Source organism: Crotalus tigris, unplaced genomic scaffold (genome assembly GCF_016545835.1).
Source record: "Crotalus tigris isolate CLP2741 ecotype Arizona unplaced genomic scaffold, ASM1654583v1 scf7180000019143.106728444:792265, whole genome shotgun sequence".
Lineage (NCBI taxonomy): Eukaryota > Metazoa > Chordata > Lepidosauria > Squamata > Viperidae > Crotalus > Crotalus tigris.
The window spans coordinates 675444-695681 of NW_024097400.1; the positions used below are offsets into that span (position 1 = coordinate 675444).

The window sequence follows — 20238 nt, forward strand, 5'->3', positions numbered from 1 at the left end:
AATAGGAATTGTCCAGGCTGTCTCTGCCCTGCTGAGTCCGCCAAAAGTCCCATTCTGCAAACGGTGCTGCACCAGTTGAGTAGTCCTCGACTTACGACCGGTTGGGGGTTGTGGCATTAAAAAGGTTGAGAACCACTGTACTATGGTTTCCCTGTAGCTGAGCAGTAGGTTATTTATCCTAACCTTCTAATCTCCAGCAACTCTTGTGGCCACAGCCCCACCCCTTGTCCATGTGGGTTGCAGGGAGACTCTTTGCAACAGGCTTCATTGCTCAGTGAATGCAGGCCAAGGAGCGGGAGGTGTTTTGCAAGAGGCTGGGAATCTGAAGTTCTCCTTTCTGAAGGTCTTTGAAGCAGAACCTTCAGGATGGATTTTCTCAACCTCAGCAGCTTAAGAGATGTGGACTTCTCTAAACTGTTGAAGCTGAGAAACGCAGCTTTAAGAGGATCTGGTGACTTGGAATAGTGCATCCAGTTCTGGTCAGCACTATACAAAAAAAAGATGTTGAGACTCTGGAAAGAGTGCAGAGAAGAGCAACAAAGATGATCAGGGGGCCTGGAGGCTGAAACATACGAAGAATGGCTGTAGGAATTAGATATGTCTAGTTTAACGAAAAGAAGGGCTAGAGGTGATGTGATAGCAGTCCTCCAATATTTGAGGGGGGGGATGCCAACCTATTGTCCAAGAAACCTGCAGGCAGGACAAGAAACAATGGAAGGAAACTAATCAAGGAGAGAAGCAAACTAGAATTAAGAAGGAATTTCCTGACAATGAGAATAATTAACCAGTGGAACGACTTCCTTCCAGAAGTTGTGGGTGCTCCATCAGTGGAGGTTTTTTAGAAATGATTGGACAGCATTTGTCCTGAATGGTGTAAAGTTCTTCTGCGCAGGGGGCTAGACTAGAAGACCTCCAAGGTCCCTTCCAGTCCTAGGATTCGATATTCTGAGACTGGTTTGGCTCAAGGCCTCTCTTACATCCCCTTTGGACATTGGGGCACTCTGGATTTCAAGCAAGATTTTGCCAGTTTTGGCTTAATTGGCTTCTGCAGCCCTTGTTTACTCTTCCTACCAGAGCTGGCAGCTTACCCATAAACAGTCAGCTGGGACAGCTCCAGATAATTCTCTCCATTTTATTTGCTTTTTCCGCTGTTGAGGAGCCCACGGAGTGAGTCACCTAATAGCAGTCACCAAGGTTGTTTCTCAAGGACAGGAGATATTGGATGAAAGCAAAAGGGAACCTTTATAATTTTCTGGGAAAGATCAGGTGCTTTTTGGCCCAAGACCCCGGAATGTTGATTCAACAGGCAGCAAATTTAGCAGCAGTTTCTAACCAGATCTCTTCTCATGGTGGGAGCTGAAGCTAAATGAATCTGGAAGTTTGAAGTTTGCATTCCCCCAGCAGACAGTTTGGGAAGATACTAACTTTTAGCTCATAATCTGCAACCTCACTTGAACACCATCAGCACTGATAAATTCACCATCAGTCAATTGCAAGAGCTGACTTTGTTCGGAATAGCTTACATTAGTGTTTCTCAACCTTGACAATTTTAAGGCATGTGGACTTCAACTCCCAGAATTCCACAGCCAGCAATGCTGGCTGTGAAATTCTGGGAGTTGAAGTCCACATGCCTTAAAATTGTCAAGGTTGAGATACACTGGCTTACATCCTGTGATGAAACCTTAAACCCCATCAAATATTCCTTGGGAAGGACCCCAGAGATGGACAAAAAGGCAAAATCCAGTCTCAACATCTAGCCAACTGTGCGACAAACCATAATAATTGTGCAAGAAGACCATTTTCCTGCAAGCAAGAACTAGTGGGCTATTAAAATAGAGCAAGTCATAGAAAACGAAGAAACTAAATGTTCTGGGACATTTAGACAGGCACCTGCCACACAACACGCCCGCTGCGATCCGATCTCCAAACAAGGTCTCGCAGCAACGACGCGGTCCCGATGACGCCCTCCGGCCTTCCATAGCTCCAAAGAGAATCACCCAGTAAGGAAACTCTCCCGTTTAGCACGGATCAGCTGAATCGGAGCCTAATTGCTCCGCAGTCCTGAAAAGCTCAAATTCAGCTCATTGGGAGCCTGCAAGGCTCTCTGGAGCCGAGGCTGCAGTTTGGCCTCAAGAAAGAATCCTGCAAATTTTGGAGCCAAATTGTATAAATGAGCAATTTGAGATAATTTGGGAAATTGGACGTAATACAACTAATTATCTGACTAATTACATTTAACCCAGTCTAAACCGAGGAGTCAAATAAATTGCGTCCTACTGAGCTGAGACTAAGTCAAGGTGGCGCAGCCGTTAGAGTGCAGTACTGCAGGCCACTTTAGCTGACTGTGTTCAGCAGGTCAGCGTTTCAAATCTCACCGGCTCAAGGTTGACTCAGCCTTCCATCCTTCTGGGGTAGGTAAAATGAGGACCCAGCTTGTTGGGGGCAATGTAATATATATATATATACATTGCTTACTGGTGTACACCGCTTAGAGAGTGCTTGCACTTAAAGCGGTATATAAGTCTCATAAATAAATAAATAAAAACTGGGAAGGTACAGCCCAGAAGGAGGCGTGGCTAAATTTCTGACAACGGTCAATAAGAAAGACAAAAAGAATCTGGATAGTGGAAGAAGTAGTACCTGGAGAGAGCAGAAGAGAAAGAACTGGAGAAAATCACAAAATGCAAAGACCTGGAAATAGAAATAGAATGACTGTGGCAAAAGGTAGTAGCCAAAAGGTAGGCGCCTTGGGTGCAATACCAAAACATCTGGAGCACCACCCAACTCTGTTATTCTATTATTTATCCAGAATGGCATGAAGTTTCATGTTCAAACGGGTCAGACTAGAAGACCTCCAAGGTCCTTTCCAACTCTGTTGTTCTATTATTCTCTCTCTGGACAGCTGTTGGGAGCTGGATATGGCTGGGAAAAAAAAAACCCTGCACAACTATCTCACAGCTTCCTCTGGCCCACTCAAGAGCTGATCTTAACAAAGGAAGTCCCAAAACAGGCAGAGCGAGGGGGAACATTTCCACAAATTCTCTCCTACATCTTTGCCAGAGCATTCAACTCTCCAGGGATCTGTTGATTAATGCTTTATTTCAAGGCCAGGGCACGGGAGAGCAAAGTTTCTCAAGACCAGGGGGTCTTCAAGCCCTTTGATGACTTGTGGACTTCAACTCCCAGCGTACCTGGCTGAGGAATTCTGGGAGTTGAAGTCCACAACTCATCAAAGGGCCAAGTTTGAAGACCCCTGCTCAAGACAGACCAGGATGGAGGCTTCACTGCACGCACCCGGGTTACCAGAATTGTAGTACTCTTGGCTCAAAATCTACTTACAGAATTAGGTTTGTTGAGATCACCACCTGACTGCAGGGATGCTGCAATGGCTATCGGTTTGACCACTAAGCCACTTCGTTCAGTGCACCATAATTTGGGTCGCTGAATGAATGGTCATTAAGTGAGGACTACCTCTGTTGGTTGGCATGTTGAAACCGCGTCAAGGGGAGAAAAGAAACTGGCTGTTCAAGAGTAGAGAACAAGGAAGAAAGCTAGGACTTAGGAAAAGGGTTCACACAACATGCTAGATCCAGGAGGACGAAACAGAAATGCAATGTAGTAGACTAGCGGCGTCCAATCTTGTCAGCTTTTAAGATGTGTGGACTTCCCAAAGCTGCTTCTTAAAAAGGGAACTGGACTTTGTTTTTCCTTGAAGACATTTCCCTTCTCACCCAAGAAGCTTCTTCAGAACTTCAGAACGGAAGAAGGTTCTTGGATCAGGAGCGAAATTTGTTGTGCACCTTTGGGACAACTATGGCCTGGATGACTGAGGATGTCCATAGACACTTGTGGACTTCAACTCCCAGAATTCCCCAGCCAGCCTACTTCAAGGTCTGGAATTCTGGGAATTGAAGTCCGCCACATCTTCAAGCTGCCAGGGTTGAGCAACAATATCCTAGTGTGTCGTGGGAATTTGGTGGTCCCTGCAGCAAACGTTGGAGGTCCTTTGACTTGCTTCCCACCCATCTTAAAGCATGTTGGCTGAGGAATTCTGGGAGATGAAGTCCACAAGTCTTAAAAGTTGCCAAGGTGGACACCCCTGCCGTAGACCCAAAGCAGATTGTGTCTTCCTGTGATGGGATGACCTGCTCCACGCAAGATGCTGAACCACAAACAACTCATCCTGGCTTGTTGTGCAAATGCCACCATTTTGTGCAGGAAACTCTAGACAGCTGAAAGTAGAGTAACTACCTGGTGTAACCCAAAGTTCTTCCTAGGCAGAGTAGCCACATTGAGACTCCCAAAAGGTTACACAACTAACCTCAGCAGTAGTACCAACACCCAGGTTTAAATTTAGACTTAAGATTCCTCCCTCCCAAACTCAAGCCTTTTTGGGACTTAATTGTGGGGAGGTTTTACATTTTTACTTCACCCAAGCCTTGCTGCCAGAGGTTCTCAGTGGAGGTTTTCAAAACTGGACAGCCATTTGTTGAGCAAGGGGTTGGACTAGAAGACCTCTGAAGTCCCTTCCAACTCTTATTATTGTTATTCTGTTTTTCCTGCCTCCTTGCTCAAGGAAAATTTTGGAAGAAAACATTTCTTGAAAGACCGATGCATAGAATCTAATATACGTTGAACAAGTGAGATTTTAACTTTTGGGGGGCAGGTCTATCTTCCACTTACGACGATACTCATTCACCAGTATCAGGGTGTTGACTGCGGTAGAATTGCTCACTTAGTGACCTTTCAAATTATGGCAATCCCCCCCCCAAGGGGTACTTATAACCCAGTTTCAGACCCCCCCCATGAACTTATGAACTGGTTTCAAAGTTTCAGCTGCTGCAGGAACCCCACAGGTCGCACACCATTACAACTGACAGCAGGTAGTGGCCACCCCCATCTTGCTGGGTGGCTGGAGTGGGAAACCCAAGGCGACCCCGTGGGGGTGAGAAGCAGGCCCAAGGCTTGCAGGGACTCAAGGAAGAACCCAACCCTATGCGCCTCTTAAAGAGCCGAGGTGGCGCAGCAGTTAAGAGTGCAGTCCTGCAGGCCACTTTAGCTGACTGTGTTCAGGTCAGCGGTTCAAATCTCACCTGCTCAAGGTTGACTCAGCCTTCCATCCTTCCGGGGTAGGTCAAATGAGGACCCAGATTGTTGGGGGCAATGTAAATATATATATTTACATTGCTTAGAGAGTGCTTGCACTTAAAGCGGTATGCAAGTCTCATAAATAAAATAAAATAAATAAACACTCAACCTGTCTAGGGAGATTCAGTCCTCCAGTCACGATTATCCCAAAGGTGTTTTTTCAAAAGGCAACTGGACTTTCCTGTTTTTCTTTGAAGACATTTTGCTTTTCATCCAAGAAGCTTCTTCAGCTCCGACTGGATGGTGGGGATTTATATTGGAAGGATTTAGGTTCTTGCATAAAGCACAGCTCCAACTTCTCAATGACTCAGGTGACCCTGAGGACATAGACAAACCTCCAAGTGGCCTCAATGATTCTTTCAAAGAAGGCAAATGACCAGCTGCCTGCAAGGAGTATAAATCCTTCCGTTCCCCACCATCCGGTCAGAGCTGAAGAAGCATCTTGGAACGAGAAGCAAAAAATCTTCAAAGCAAAACATCTTCAAAGCAAAATAAGAAAGTCCAGTTGCCTTTTAAAAAAGCACCCTTGGGGCTCACTTAACGTCCTCAGTCTGGAAGAATAGGGGTTCGGGACATTAAGTGAGGCCACCCCATAGGCCAGTGGTTCTCCACCTGTGGGTCGGGACCCCATTTGGGGTCGAACGACCATTTCACGGGGGTTGCCAAACAAGGCTGCCCGCCATTTTCCCCCCTTTTCTTTGGCCACGCCCCTGGCACCCGGTGATGTATAAGTGGTTGGGGGTCACCACAACATGGGGAACTGTATTATGGGGTCGCGGCATTAGAAAGGTTGAGAACCACTGTCATAGGCCCTATTTGGACTGCAACGGGCAGGCCCCATTATGGACAGAACCTGAGGACTGCCTGTAAATGAAATACTTACAGGAACTTGTACTTGCACATGTAAACATTTTTTGAGGATGACACCAATCTTGCTACAACCCCAGTCAGAACCAACCAAACAGGCATTTTCATGTTTCGATAATTTATTAGGAAAAAGGTTTATACCCATAGTCCAACAGTACAAAATATAATTAAAGTTGCAAATAATACAAAACAAGCAGAACAGTGAAACAAAAACAGTTAAGAAAAAAAAAATCAGTACACCCATTTGTGACACACAAAGGTATTTGTGGCAACAAAATCTGGGATGAATTAACACTTCGGCTATGCAGTGCAGAGTCATTTCAAGTGCATTTTTCTGCTGTGGTGGTGGGGGGGGGGCAAAAACACAAGGTGTTGGAGGTAAACAAGTTGGACGGACACAGGATGGCTTAACTAACCACAAACAAATGCTTCTCCATATGGCTTCTTGAAATATTAAAGCTCTTGCTACAGATACAATCATTTTAAATGCAGATCTTTTGGCACCGTTTGGCAAAAAACACGTTTTGATCTTCTGAGGGCCCCTGGGAGGTTCAAGGGGTGTGTGTGTGCTGAACCCCCCCAACTCAAACCCTCCAACCAATCTACCCCACATTTCTGAACGTGAACGCCCCTCAAAGATCCTAGGCAAAACAGCAATTTCTCCTTTACAAAAAACAAAAACAAAACAAAAAACAGGTTGGTTTGCTTGCTTAACAGATTTAGACAAAAGGGGGAAAAATACAGGATTTAAGTGCTATAAAAAAAAACTGTAACCAACTTGAGGACCCCAAGTTGCTATCTTGCATTGTTCAATAAGCTTTACAGGAAAAGAATCTTTTTCCTTATTTAGGCTCTTTGGATGCTGCAAGTTTTATTGCTATGCAATGTTTCCACTTCTCTTCCTTGCTTCTCACCTCTCCTCCTCTTCCCCTGGAGGCTGGTGAGGAACAGCCCCTCCTCACCACCTCTGCTAATCTCAGATCCCTTTTTTCCTATAGCCCCCTTCCCCTCCACGCTCCTCCCAAGGCTGCCCTGGTTAAGATGGTGGGGTTCAAAGAGTGAAAACCAGCTCCATTCAACCACCACCAATACCAGCGGCTACAAAAAACGTCTATCAAAACCTCCAGCCAATTCCCTTCTGCACCCAAATCGCGAAGGGCCAAATCCCTTTTTGTTCTAAACTACAGAATGTCACACCTACAGAAAGAGCAAGAGGTGTGCATTTTTGTGTCTCAGTAGCAGTGAAGTCCTACCCTCCCCTTTCCTTGTCAAGGAGGGAAAGATGGGACACAGGATTTTTCTTCCAAAAAACTTGCCTCTTTCCCTACAATCTCATTAACACCGGGTCAGTTCGCAGGGGACACGCTTTTGCAAAGGGCAAAAGAGGATAGGAACCCCCAAACCCATAGGTGCCTTTGTTTGTGTCATCTGGAACATGTGCAGCACTAGGAAGGCTGTTTCGCTCCTTGCTGACTGTTTCCCAAGAGGTCACTTGACACCTGGTGGTTTCCTGTCCCTTTTCTGCTATGGGCAGAATGGCTACGAAGGCAATTTTGTGAAAGTCCAGAAAAAGCTGGATTAAAAATCACAGCTGGGCTTTTCTGCAGTGCTCACTGGATGCTGTCGCTATTGACAGCACAAGGATCAACCTGAAAGAGACGTAGAAAGGGAGACGTGTAAAACGGAGGTAAAAATGTGCTTTTCTTTGTGCAAATTAAAAAAAAAAAAACACTGGACGGTCTTTAAGAAGAGGCTGGATGGCCACCTGTCTGGAATGTTATAGGCTCTCCCACTTGAAGCTGGACTAGATGACCTCCAAGGTCCCTCCTAGTCCTATTCTGATTGAACTCACTCAGTGGGAAATCACAGCTTGAAATTAAGGTTACCCCCCCCCCAGTTAATCTAAGTCAGTGGTTCTCAACCTGTGGGTCGGGACCCCATTTGGGGTCGAATGACCATTTCACGGGGTCGCCAAACAAGGCTGTCCGTCATTTTTCCCCCTTTTCTTTGGCCACGCCCCTGGCACCCGGTGATGTATAAGTGGTTGGGGGTCACCACAACATGGGGAACTGTATTATGGGGTCGCGGCATTAGAAAGGTTGAGAACCACTGCTCTAAGTCTATTTTCAAACGGGACGGGAAGCATGTTCCATAAGGTGACCGGCAGTGGCACAATCCAATTTCCCAGATCAGCCCGGTTGGGCAGCACTTGTGGGCCTAGACTCCCCCCCCACCCCCCCAGGGCAAGGCAACCTGGAACAGACCCTGCTTATAACAAGACCTAACTTGCTCTACAAAACTGACTTGTGCGGTAGCCTTAAGAAGCCTCACCTCTGTGTAGGTTGGCGGCGGCATAAATTTGAACTCGGGCGCGTACATGAAGATGGGGCTGTCAAAGGAATTGTCCAGCTCATCCAGGAGGGGAGTGGTCGGGCTTTCGATCCGATGGTCTTCATGAATGATGTCCAGGTAGCATGGAGGTGCTAGGAGGAGAGGAAAGAGACCAGGGTCAGTTCTGGGCAGGTCTGGGGGCAGTTGCAAGACATTGCAAAGTGCATCTAGGAAGGCAAAAGACCTTCGACAGGCCATCTTAAAGTACAAAGCCAGCGAGAAGGCTTGTATGGGTAGGTAGAGGTCCTTCAGAAGACCCCCAAGACAACCACCTCCACAGAGGGAGAGGTGTGGAGACTCTTCCTCCTCTGGATCTTGAAGGGTTGACTAGGACATTGAGACCACTCACCTTCTGGAGCATCAGGGATGTTGAGGTCCACCCAACTCATCTCGGAGCTGGTCTGGCTGGCCATGCTGGAATTGCGACTGCCGAAGCTGGACTTGTTGCCGATGACCAGCGGCAACTCAAGAATGATCTTCTTAGAACCGGGGACGCTGACGTAGATCTGTGGAAGGGCAGAGAAACACGGTGAGGCGTTGGGTGGAAGCGACACCTGGTTAAAGAGGTTCCTTTCCCACATGCAGTTCAACCAGGATCGCTCAAGATAAGGGGAACTCCCTTGAAAAGTGGCTTAGGGTGGGACCGACAGGTTCTGGGGCTACCCCTTGGCTAAGCCAGAGCAGTTCAAACTGGGCCCAGAAGCTGTTGTAGGAGTGGGGCCCTGTCTCCAAGGTGGCTCACCTGGAGGAAATACTCTACGCGCAGGATGTTGCAGCCCAGAATGGATGGCTTGATCTTCTTGACCCGGAGTGTCTTTCCACGCCACGACTCGGACATGCCGGAGGTAATGTGGTTGCCTCGGACGCAGGAGAGTTTCTGGGAGAAGACCTTGGTCTGCCCGTTGGCCAGGTAGGTGTGCTTGGCCACGATGGCCGCCTTGGGCACCACGATCCGAGAGCAGGTGTTCTCAAAGTCAGCATTGATGCAGATGTCATCCCCTGGAGGAAGGCAGAGGAGGGAGGTCAGACCCTCAAGAACACTTAACAGCCTGAGAGGAGACCCTGTTTTGGTCACCCACAAATCCCTCAAATTATTTCAATATTCAGGGTTGCCAGTGAGGCTTGCTAAAAAAAAAAATATTCAAATTCTATCCAAAAACCTACATAACTAAAAGCACTATCAGCTTTAAATTACATTTTTATCTATTTCGTCAGGGTTTTGCACTCAATCCAGATTCTGCAAAAAACAAACAACCTCCCCCCAGGTAATAAGAAAAAAAAATGATCCAAAAAAGGTTTAAACTAAATTTTTACTTAGGGTTTCACACTTAACCCAGATTCTATCCAAAAACCTAGATAAAAACTGAGCCTTAAACAAACTTATTTTTACCTATATAACATATGCAATATAATGTCATGCATAGAAAAGCTTAAGATTTTGAAATAAAAAACCCCAGATCAAAAACCCAGATCTGGGCTTAAAAAATCAGTGCTGGCAACCCTGTTTTTATCTGCTCCACCAGCAACGGCTGAGCTAAACTTGTGACTTTACAAACAGATGGAGGTAAATGCAGGAAAATTGCCACGTTCCAGAATCTCACCTTCACAGAAGCCTTTGCGGTCGATCCTTGCACTAAGCGACACATGCCCATCTGGGATGAACATACAGGAAACTTTCTTCTCCTTTGTGGCAGAGACAGGAGACTGTAGAGAAGCAAACAACAAAGGGGGTTGGACTAGATGACCTCCAAGGTCCCTTCCAACTTTACTACTACTACTATTATTATTAAGTCCACTCCCAACTGAGTTTAACTCATTTTTTGGGGAAATTCTCCCTTAGCTAACTAAAAACGTACTTCAGCCATGCAGCTATATAAGCTAAGAAATATTTTCTTTGACTCCCTTGGACACGACTATTAACTCCAACCCTAAAGGTCATTGCAAAAGCCCCAAACCTCACCAAAAGTTTTAGAGAAGCTTTGGAGAAAGACAGAAAAACATCCAGACATTTAAAGTCGTAATCCTAACTAATTTAACCCCGCGTGACTGATGGACAGCAGACAAGACCTAAGTAAATAAAGCAGGGATAATTACCATCAGATCTGGAGTGTTGACGTCAATTTGATCCATGACTTCAAAGCGCTTCTTCACCTCTTGAGTTGGGAAGGACGGGCGATCCAAGAAAGCTTTGACCCAGTAATCCACACAGCCGTACTTGCCCTTAAAGGTGGTGCCAAGGGGTCTGAAAAGAAACCCAAGCAGCTTAGACAAAGGGGAAGAGGGGCAGATCCATGGCAGATGGTCGGATTTTACACAGATTTATTCATGCCTTTGATCTCTACCTACCCTTGGGGCAGTTCAAATTCAAACTTGTATCGGTATGTGTTTCCCGGTCTGAGTAAGACAGAACCATCTTTATCTAGAAAAATACAAGAAAGAAAGAGATTTATGGATTTTTTTTTAAAGCTGAAAATCAACATTCAGAGCAGTGGCAAGGGTTCGCAGAACTTCCCCCCTTTTAAAATAAGAAATGCAACGGTGTTCATTTCAACTTCTTTAAAATAAACTCAAAAATTACAGAGCCTTTACTTCTCTCTCCAGCTTTCATCTCCAGCCAAGTTTTGACAGCTAAAGCCTCCCTCTAAAGGGAACACCTGCCTGGCCTGGGCATTTGCTTCCGATTTAATAGACTTTAATAGACTGTTAAAATTGCCTCCCGCCAGGGACAGTCTGTACTATCCAGGGTGGCTTTCCAGGGACAGTCTGCACTATCCAGGATGGCTTTCCTTGGAAAACAGCCAACTCGGGCAAATTTTAAAATCTCCAGGATGCCCCTCATCATAACAGAGTTGGAAGGGACCTTAAGAGGTCTTCTAGCAGGATTCAAGCAAGAAACCCTGTATCGTTTCAAACAAATCTCTTCTTAAAAAGGCATCAGGGATTGCTCTTTCCTTGGTCACCCCTCTCCTTGATGCTTCCAATTTATCAAACTTATCTAAACCTTCCTTCACATCAAAGAATGCAGAATCCGAGTCCCTTGGCTGAGTTGGGTGGCTACTGTAACTGAACGTACAAATTGAATATATTCAGGGCACTCTGGGGTGCAAGATGGAATTTATTTAGGACTTGGGACGTCTGGATTTTTGGAAGCCTTGATCTTTAAAGATGCAAGTTTTTAAAATTTGATTTAATTCTAAAATTTAAGATACCTTAAAGACATTTCTACCCCATTCCATCCCCTTGTTTCACCCCAGAACAGGGTCGCTCAACCTCAGCTACTCTAAGAGGGTGGACTACAACTCCCATACTTGGCTGGGGAATACTGGGAGTTGTAGTTCACCCCTCTTAAGAGTGGCTGAGGTGGAGACGCCCTGATCCAGAGGATGCCCGCTTCTCCCCAATAATGCCAAGCGTGGAAAGCCATTGCTAGGCCACCCATAGGGGGGCTCCCCCACCCAGACGCATGGGACCTGGAATCCCCCTCCCCAAGCAGCCACGCCCAGCTGCTCACCGGCGGGCTGGTCCTCCATCTGCAGCACCGATTCGTGGCGCAGGTACTCCATCTCCTGCTTGCACTGGTGGGGGCCCCGGATCCACAGCACGCGGGCCACCCCGCAGGCCAGGAAGCGCACGGCCGAGACCCGCGTGACCTCGGCCACCTCCACCTCCACGCGGCCGGCCACCTTCTCGCCGCTGGAATACACCCGCTCGTTCTCCTCGAAGGCCACCCGGAACACTTTGATCCGCTTGAAGACCACCATGGTTAGGATTGGGAGATTGCAAAAACTTTCCAAGCGATTGCAAAAAGTGCAACGCCTCTCCGCACTTCCCAAGGCTCTCTCTTTCAATAGCGGGAACCGGGGCGAGCGCGGCTCCTGTCACTTTTTTTTTTTGGGACGCGCAACGAGCGAACAGCGCCAACCTCCCTCCTGCTCGGCTGCCTCCCAGCTCTGGCCGGCTCCGTGACGCGGCCGGCCCTTTTATACCCGCTCCCGCCCTCCTCCCCCGCCCCTTCACAGTTGTTGATCTCAGCGCGCGCCATGCGGCCGCCTCGTGGACCCGCGTGCGGCGCTCGTGCACAGCGCTCCCATTGGCTCTCTCGCGCCGTGTTTACCATCCCGCCAGCCAATCGGCAGCCAGCCGGCGGCGCGTGGACACCGTGTGTGTGGAAGCCCTGCCGGCTTGTTGCGGAGCGAGGCGCCGGGAAAGACCCGGCGCTGAGTGACGGCCCAAGCGACCAATCCGAATCCGACAAAAGGAAAAGAAGGCTGCGTTCTTCGCCAATCAGGCGCGGCGTCCCGGGTGGGGCTGTTTTAATTGCAGAAACTTCTGCTTTTTTTTTTTTTTTTTCCCTCCTCCTTGCTTGGAAGTTTCAATTTCAAAGGCAGCTTGCTTTTTTTGCAGCTATTTTTTTTTTTATCCTATCAGTATTAATAGGTCAGCATATTTGATAAAGAAACTCTAAGGTTCGCTGGGGAACATCCACGCTGCAATTTCTGGATTAAGGTTAAGGAGGGGGCAGTAATTTTGAGCCAAATAAATGGCATATATTTGCTATTTTCTTAGCATGCTTTGACTTTTTTTTTTTTTTGCAACCTCCCTGGTTCTAAAAAGATCCTAAGGAAGTGCCTGAAGTTTTCCCAACCGCTTTCCAAACATGGGACGTAGGTGACCCATAAAAACAAATCTCTAAACTTAGGACTGAAAATTGCTCCCCAACATTTAGTCAAATAGAATAAAATTGGAGGTTATTTTACGTCATATAAAGTCATATTTACTTGTCATTGTCTACAGCCTTTATAACAGATCCAAATCTGTCCAAGTGTTTGTGGAGCAAGGAATCCTGTGACTTCTTTTTTTAAAAAAATATACATTTTTTGTAAAATAAAAATACCATATAAACCATGAAAGTAAAATAAAAGTAAACCATGAAAGATAAAAGACAAATAAAACAAAACAGTGAAGTCCAGTTAGTAAAATACAAGTAAGTAAACATGAGGTCCTCTTGAAAACTAGCCAATGTTCCTAGATCAGAGCTTGCTGGGGAGAATTTTTATATTAAAAAGGGCAAAATGTGACTTGAAAGGGCAGCATAGCAATGGGAAATGCTATGAAATACATTGAAAACTTGATATATTCTAGACTGTTTCCCTTAGTTCCATTCTCTACTTTTATTGGTGATTGGAAGCCTATTGAGGACTTTTTTTTAACAAAAAATTAAAAGAATGAATTTGTGATTTATGGCTTTCATATCCAAACAGGATAAATTATAGAAATAGAATATAGAAATAAATAAATAAATATAGACATAAATATAGCAAACTGCTTCTTTATACCTTTTTTCTTCAGCCTTTCTTTCTTTCTTTCTTTCTTTCTTTCTTTCTTTCTTTCTCTCTCTCTCTCTCTCTCTCTCTCTCTCTCTTTCTCTCCCTCCCTTCTTTCTGTTTCTCTTTCTGTGAATTTTTGTCTAGTTTTGAAGACCATCAAATCATGAAATTATTATGTATAAAAATTGTTCTCATCAGCGCACCAACCTATGAAACCAAAAGGAAACACAACCTCAGCTGAGAGTAATACTGTTTGTATTTTTGAAACGGGCTGTACAAATAACAGGAAGCTTCTAAGACACAGAAAAATTTTATTTTTCCTGCCTGCTTCTCCTCCTTCGTTTATGTCTTTGTTTCACTTCCCTGAAAATTTAAGGTTTTTCCACTGCATTGAAATGTCATTTAGGGCAGAGGTCTGCACGGCTGGCTGGGGAATTCTGGGAGTTGAAGTCCATAAGTCTTAAAGCAGCCAAGTTTGGACATCCCTGCTTTGGGGGGGGGGAGAGTTTATGTTCCCCCCATTTCATCTATATCATATCAGTCAAATGGTTGCCCAATCTCTTAAAAACTTCCAGTGTTGGAACGTGCACAACTTCTGAAGACAAGCTGTTCCATTAGTTCAGCGGTTCTCAATGTTTGTGTGACGGCGACCCCCGTCACACAAACGTTATGCGCATGCGCGGCGCGGTGCACATGGGGGTGGGCCCCCCCGTGCACGGCACGCATGCGCGGTGCCGCCCCCATGCAGCGCGCATGCGCGGCGCCACTCCCCGGAGGTGCGGCGCCACCCCCATGCGCGGCGCGCATGTGCAGCGCCGCCCCGGGAGGCGCGCTGCCGCCCCCACGCACGGCGCGCATGCATGGCGCCGCCCCCCAGAGGCGCGCCGCCGCCCCCACGCACGGCGCGCGTGCGCGGCACCGCCTCCCCGGAGGCGCGGCGCGCCCCCGGAGGGGACAAAATGGCAGATCGCCACCTTTGGCGACCCCCAAAAAGAGGTCGATCGACCCCAAATGGGGTCGCGACCCATAGGTTGAGAACTGCTGCATTAGTTGATTGTTCTCAGTGTCAGAAATATTATCCTTATTTCAGGTTGAATCTCTCCTTGATCACCCTCCGTCCGTTATTTCTTGTCTGGCCTTCAGTGCTTTGGGGTATAGGTTGACCCCTCCTCTCTGTGCAGCCCCTCAGATATTGGAAGGCTGCTATCATATCTCCCCTGGTCCTTCTCCTCACTAGACCTGGAGGACTTCTGAACAGGGATGCTTAGATACCTAGAGTGGAGAGTAAGATGGCATCTTCTAGAGCAGTGGTTCTCCACCTGTGGGTTGGGACCCCATTTGGGGTCGAACGACCATTTCACGGGGGTCACCAAACAACGCAGTCCGCCATTTTTCCCCCCTTTTCCTTAGCTGTGCTCCTCCCTTTTCTATTGGCTTTTGAAAGCCAATAGAATAGGCTCTCTTGAATAGAATCTAATTCTATTGGCTTTCCAAAGCCAATAGGAATTGTCCAGGCTGTCTCTGCCCTGCTGAGCCTGCCAAAAGTCCCATTCTGCAAACGGTGCTGCACCCGTTGAGTAGTCCTCGACTTACGACCGGTTGAGTAGTCCTCGACTTACGACCGGTTGGGGGTCGCGGCATTAAAAAGGTTGAGAATCACTGCTCTACGCTTTTGACATTGGATGAAAATGGGTGTAATAATAGACTAGGAAGAAAAATTGGGCTGGGGGTGAGTGAGGGGTAGAAGAAAACAGATAGGGTGGATGGATGCTTTTAAAGAAATGACAGGGACGACCATCCTCAGAAGAGCTGCAAGCTGAACTGGCATTTGTCCCTGCAGTTAGAAAGTCATTCTCTGAATGAGATGAGTGGTCTCTAAATTTAATGTATAAATTATTGGCCCAAAGACAGCTTTCAGGCCTAAGGCGGGACTAGAACTCACCGTCTCCTGGTGATTGGCCCAAAGTCACCCAGCCAGCTTTTGTGCCTAACGCAGTGTTTCTCAACCTTGACCATTTTAAGGCATGTGGACTTCAACTCCCAGAATTCCACAGCCAGCAATGCTGGCTGTGGAATTCTGGGAGTTGAAGTCCACATGCCTTAAAATGGTCAAGGTTGAGAAACACTGGCCCAACGCAAGACACCACGATAGCAATCTGGCTCTCTTAAGAAGTAAATCAAGCCTTTTCTTCCTTCATTCACACATCATACTAAATATGGTTTTCTTAATCATAGTTTCCTGGGAAAAAATCATAATTTGTTGTATTTACATGTTGCAAAACCTGAAACTAAGGAGGAATTTCCTGACAGTGAGCACAATGAATCAGAGGAATGGCCTGCCTTCAGAAGTTGCGGGTGCTCCATCCCTGGAGGTTTTCAAGAAGAGATTGGACAACCATTTATCTGGGATAGTATAAGGACTCCTGCCTTGGGTAGGGGGTTGGACTAGAAGACCTCCAGGGTCCCTTCCAACTAAGGATTCTATGAAACAGAATAATTGAGTTGACTGATCATCCCTTAGACCAGGAGTAGGCAACCTTGGCTCTTTTATGACTCGTGGACTTCAACTCCCAGAATTCCTGAGCCAGAATGGGGGAACTATGCCCCCCCCTCATGACCTGTGGACTTCAACTCCCAGAATTCCTGAGCCAGCCTGGCTCAGCTTGGAAACCTCTCCCTTTCCCCTCAGCGTGGCTGGCTCAGGAATTCTGGGAGTTGAAGTCCACGAGTCATAAAACAGCCAAGGTTGCCTAGCCCTACCTTAGACATTCATGGGGGTGGCGAAGCTAAATGAGAAAATACACGTCACTCCATCATGACACAGAAGCTGGGACTTCACACTTATACCACACCAATTGGATGAGGGTATTGACAGTGATATTGTCAATGTGATAACATTATCTTGATGTGACACAGCACCTTCAAATGCCTGTGGAGCTTCTGAGCCAGAACCAAACAAACTTATCACATTAAGGCTTCACCAAACATATTATTCCCAACTAATATGTTGGCTAGTTAGATTTAAAGCCTCTTTTTCAAGCTTACTCAAAGAATGTCACAGAAGACCTTCTTTTTTATCTCATGCATGGGTAACAAGTCTTCAGTCTGGACTAGCACCTCTTGTTAATACAATTACAGAGTCCTCAAGTTATGACCACAATTGAGTCCAAAAGAGTTGTTAAGTGCGTTTTGTTCCATTTCACAACTTTTCTTGCCACAATTGTTAAGTGAATTACTGCAGTTGTTAAGTGAGTAACAACGTTGTTAAGTGAAATCTGACTTCCCCAGTGACTTTGCTTGCCAGAAGGTCACAAAAGGGGATTGTGTGAGCCCCAGGACGCTGCGACCGTCATAAACATGAGCCAGTTGCCAAGTGTCTGAATTTTGATCACGTGACCCTGGGGGACGCTGCAAAGGTCGTAAGTGTGAAAAACGATCATGAGTCCCTTTTTTCACTGCCATTGTAATTTTGAATGGTCACTAAATGAACTGTTGTAAATTGAGGACTACTTCTACTCCAGTTCTGGCTGTGGCAACTTGGTTCTAATTTCATTTTCAAGGCATAGTAGGATGTAAAACCAGGGTTGTCCAATCTTAGCAACTTTAAGACCTGTGGACTTCAACTCCCAGAATCCCCAGCCACTATAGCTGGGATTGAAGTCCACAAGTCTTCAAGTTGCCAAGATTGGACACATCTGAAGTAAGGCAAAAAAAAAAAAAAAAAAGCTCTTTCCCCTGTATTAACAAACAATCTTCTGACCTGGGTCAGAGGAATCAGCTAAGAAGGAGGCCTCCATTACTGTTTGCAAACCCTCAACTTTGAGTAGACTTCAACTCCCAGAATTCCCTTTGTTGGCTGAGGAATTCTGGGAGTTCAAACTCCAACCATTTGGAAGTTGACAAGGTCGAAAAACAATAATGTAGGCATTTAAATCGTTGATATGGCCACTTATCTCATAAAAATGACTCTGAAAGTCTACAAAGTTGTACATCTAAAGCAGTGGTTCTCCACCTGTGGGTCGGGACCCCATTTGGGGTCGAACGACCATTTCACGGGGGTCACCAAACAACACAGTCTGCCATTTTTTCCCCTTTTCCTTAGCTGTGCTACTCCCTTTTATTCTATTGGCTTTTGAAAGCCAATAGAATAGACTCTCTTGAACAGAGTCTAATTCTATTGGCTTTCCAAAGCCAATAGGAATGGTCCAGGCTGTCTCGGCCCTGCTGAGCCCGCCAAAAGTCCCATTCTGCAAACGGTGCTGCACCAGTTGAGTCGTCCTCGACTTACGACCGGTTGAGTAGTCCTCGACTTACGACCGGTTGGGGGTCGCGGCATTAAAAAGGTTGAGAACCACTGATCTAAAGTCCTTCTTACTTGTGACATTTTTGGTTTCAGTTTTACTTTTGCATTTTAGCAAACCCTCTTAGTCCTCTTTGCGTGACCTGTCTTTCATTTGAGCACAGGTCTTCTCATCAAAGTTCAGCTTTTCTGTTTCTCAGCCTTGGCCCCTTTACGGGAGCCATTCAACTCCCAGAATTCCCCCTGCTCCCACAATTCTTGGCAAACTTAGGGAATTCTGGGGATTGAAGACCACAATCAGTGCCGCAATAAAGCAGAGCAAATCCACGTTCTGCCCGCAAACTCAAAATGTTCTCTATGCCCACAGACACACACACACACACACAACCCATCACACAGAATAATGGATGTTTTCTCCCTAAATCCTATAGCTGCTGAGACACAGGATGACACACTAAGCAAATATCTTTATTTTCTGAAGGACAAATATTTTCTGTGAGATAGGACCATAGTTTTATGGATAAATATTGTCTCCTAGTGGTGATAGTTAGTATTTCTGACGAGAGAATTCCAACCTTGGCTCTTTACAGATTTAGACTTGATGCTTATGAACTGGAATGCCCAATTTATTTATCTTTTTATTTATATTTATTTATATTTATATCCTGCCTTTATTATTTTTAAAATAAGGGAGCAATGTTGCTCTGCATCTACCCCAGCCCACCAGGAAGGCAGTTTTCACTGTTTTTTTTTTCCCCTGCTGGACATCAGAAATAGATTTTTCTGACTGTCTTATTTTTAAATAGTAATAATTTTTTTTATTGAACTTTAAAAATACAAAGATAGCAAAATAATACAAACTAAGAAAAAAGTAAAAAAGTAAAAAGGAAGAAAGAGGAAAAAAGGGGAAGGGAGAAAAATTTGTAAAAGAAAATATGTATTTCTTGATTTTTCTGACTTTCTGATGCAGCTCATTTAATAAAAAATTCTAATCAAAAAATGGCTGGCTGACTTCATAGATGGTACAAAGGATAAAATACATTTTTTCTGCTTCTTTCTTTTACTGTTTTGATATTAGTTTTTTATTGTATTGAAGGGATTTTATTGTGCTTATGATTTTAGTATGTTTAAGTTTGACATTAGCATTTATTTTATATATAGTAACCATTTTATATTGATACTTACAGTGTTATCATGTAATCATTGTTTTGTTATTTTGTAATGATTATTTTGTGGTTAATTGCTTGATCAGATGCTTTATATATATATTGGAAAAGTAAGGACTTCATGCTTTAGGTCAGGGGTAGTCAACTTTGGCTCTTTTATGACTCGTGGACTTCAACTCCCAGAATTCCTGAGTCAGCTGCTGGCTCAGGAATTCTGGGAGTTGAAGTCCACGAGTCATAAAAGAACCAAGGTTGACTACCCCTGCTTTAGGTATAGATGATTGCTTATATGAAAAGAGCAAGGTAAGGGGAGGAGGGAAGGAGTTACGGATGGAGCCTGGGTTGCTGTGTATGAGTCAACATCTAGGAATTGTTTTTTGGTGCCATCTTATGCCTGGTACCAAGACCTGATCTTTTTGTTCTGAAAAGGTATAAAAGGTGGAAGACATTTTTCCTGGTTGTTGACTTCATCTCTCTACCAGCCACAAAGAGGAATAGGGCGGCCCCTCTCTGTTTTGATCAAAATAAAGTTGTAATCTTTGTTGAAACAAGAGTTTCTTTGGCTCTTTTAAATTCCCGAGTAACGCTGGGGCAACTGTGAGGCTAAGTGGAAAACCTTACAGTATTATTATAGAAGTTTTTAAGATAGCGGTACTATCACTTTGGTGATTTTGATGCTATTATTTCTTTATAGAGCTCTTTTCTATTTTTCCTTACTTTTCTTTTTCTTTGCTTTTTTTTTCTTTTTATATTTTTCTTACTTTATTATTGTTTTCTTATCTCCACATTTGTAAACTCTAATGCAGTGATGGCGAACCTTTTAGAGACCGAGTGCCCAAACTGCAGCCCAAAACCCACTTATGCATTGTCGGGTGCCAGGTGGGTGAGGCCCATTGGGTGGGCGTGGCTGCAGTGGTAACGGCAGACTGGGTGGGACTAAAAAGTTCAATCAATCAATTCCAACTTTGCAAGAACTTTTTTTTCCTGCGAGAAGTCGAAATTGACTGATTGATTGAACCTTTTTTTTTTTTTTGCACAC

At 45.4% G+C, this 20238-nt stretch overlaps 1 protein-coding gene across 1 annotated transcript; it reads right to left on the bottom strand.

Annotated features, from left to right (window-relative positions):
• Positions 1 to 6116: 6116 nt before the first annotated feature.
• LOC120315495 (thioredoxin interacting protein) lies at positions 6117 to 12355 on the bottom strand. Its single transcript, XM_039359902.1, has 8 exons — positions 11918 to 12355; positions 10753 to 10825; positions 10501 to 10648; positions 10008 to 10110; positions 9149 to 9405; positions 8756 to 8912; positions 8347 to 8498; positions 6117 to 7664 (listed from the first exon to the last, which is right to left on the bottom strand). The coding sequence occupies exons 1-8, from the start codon at positions 12165 to 12167 to the stop codon at positions 7626 to 7628; spliced, it is 1179 nt and encodes a 392-aa protein (XP_039215836.1). The 5' UTR covers positions 12168 to 12355; the 3' UTR covers positions 6117 to 7625.
• Positions 12356 to 20238: the final 7883 nt, after the last annotated feature.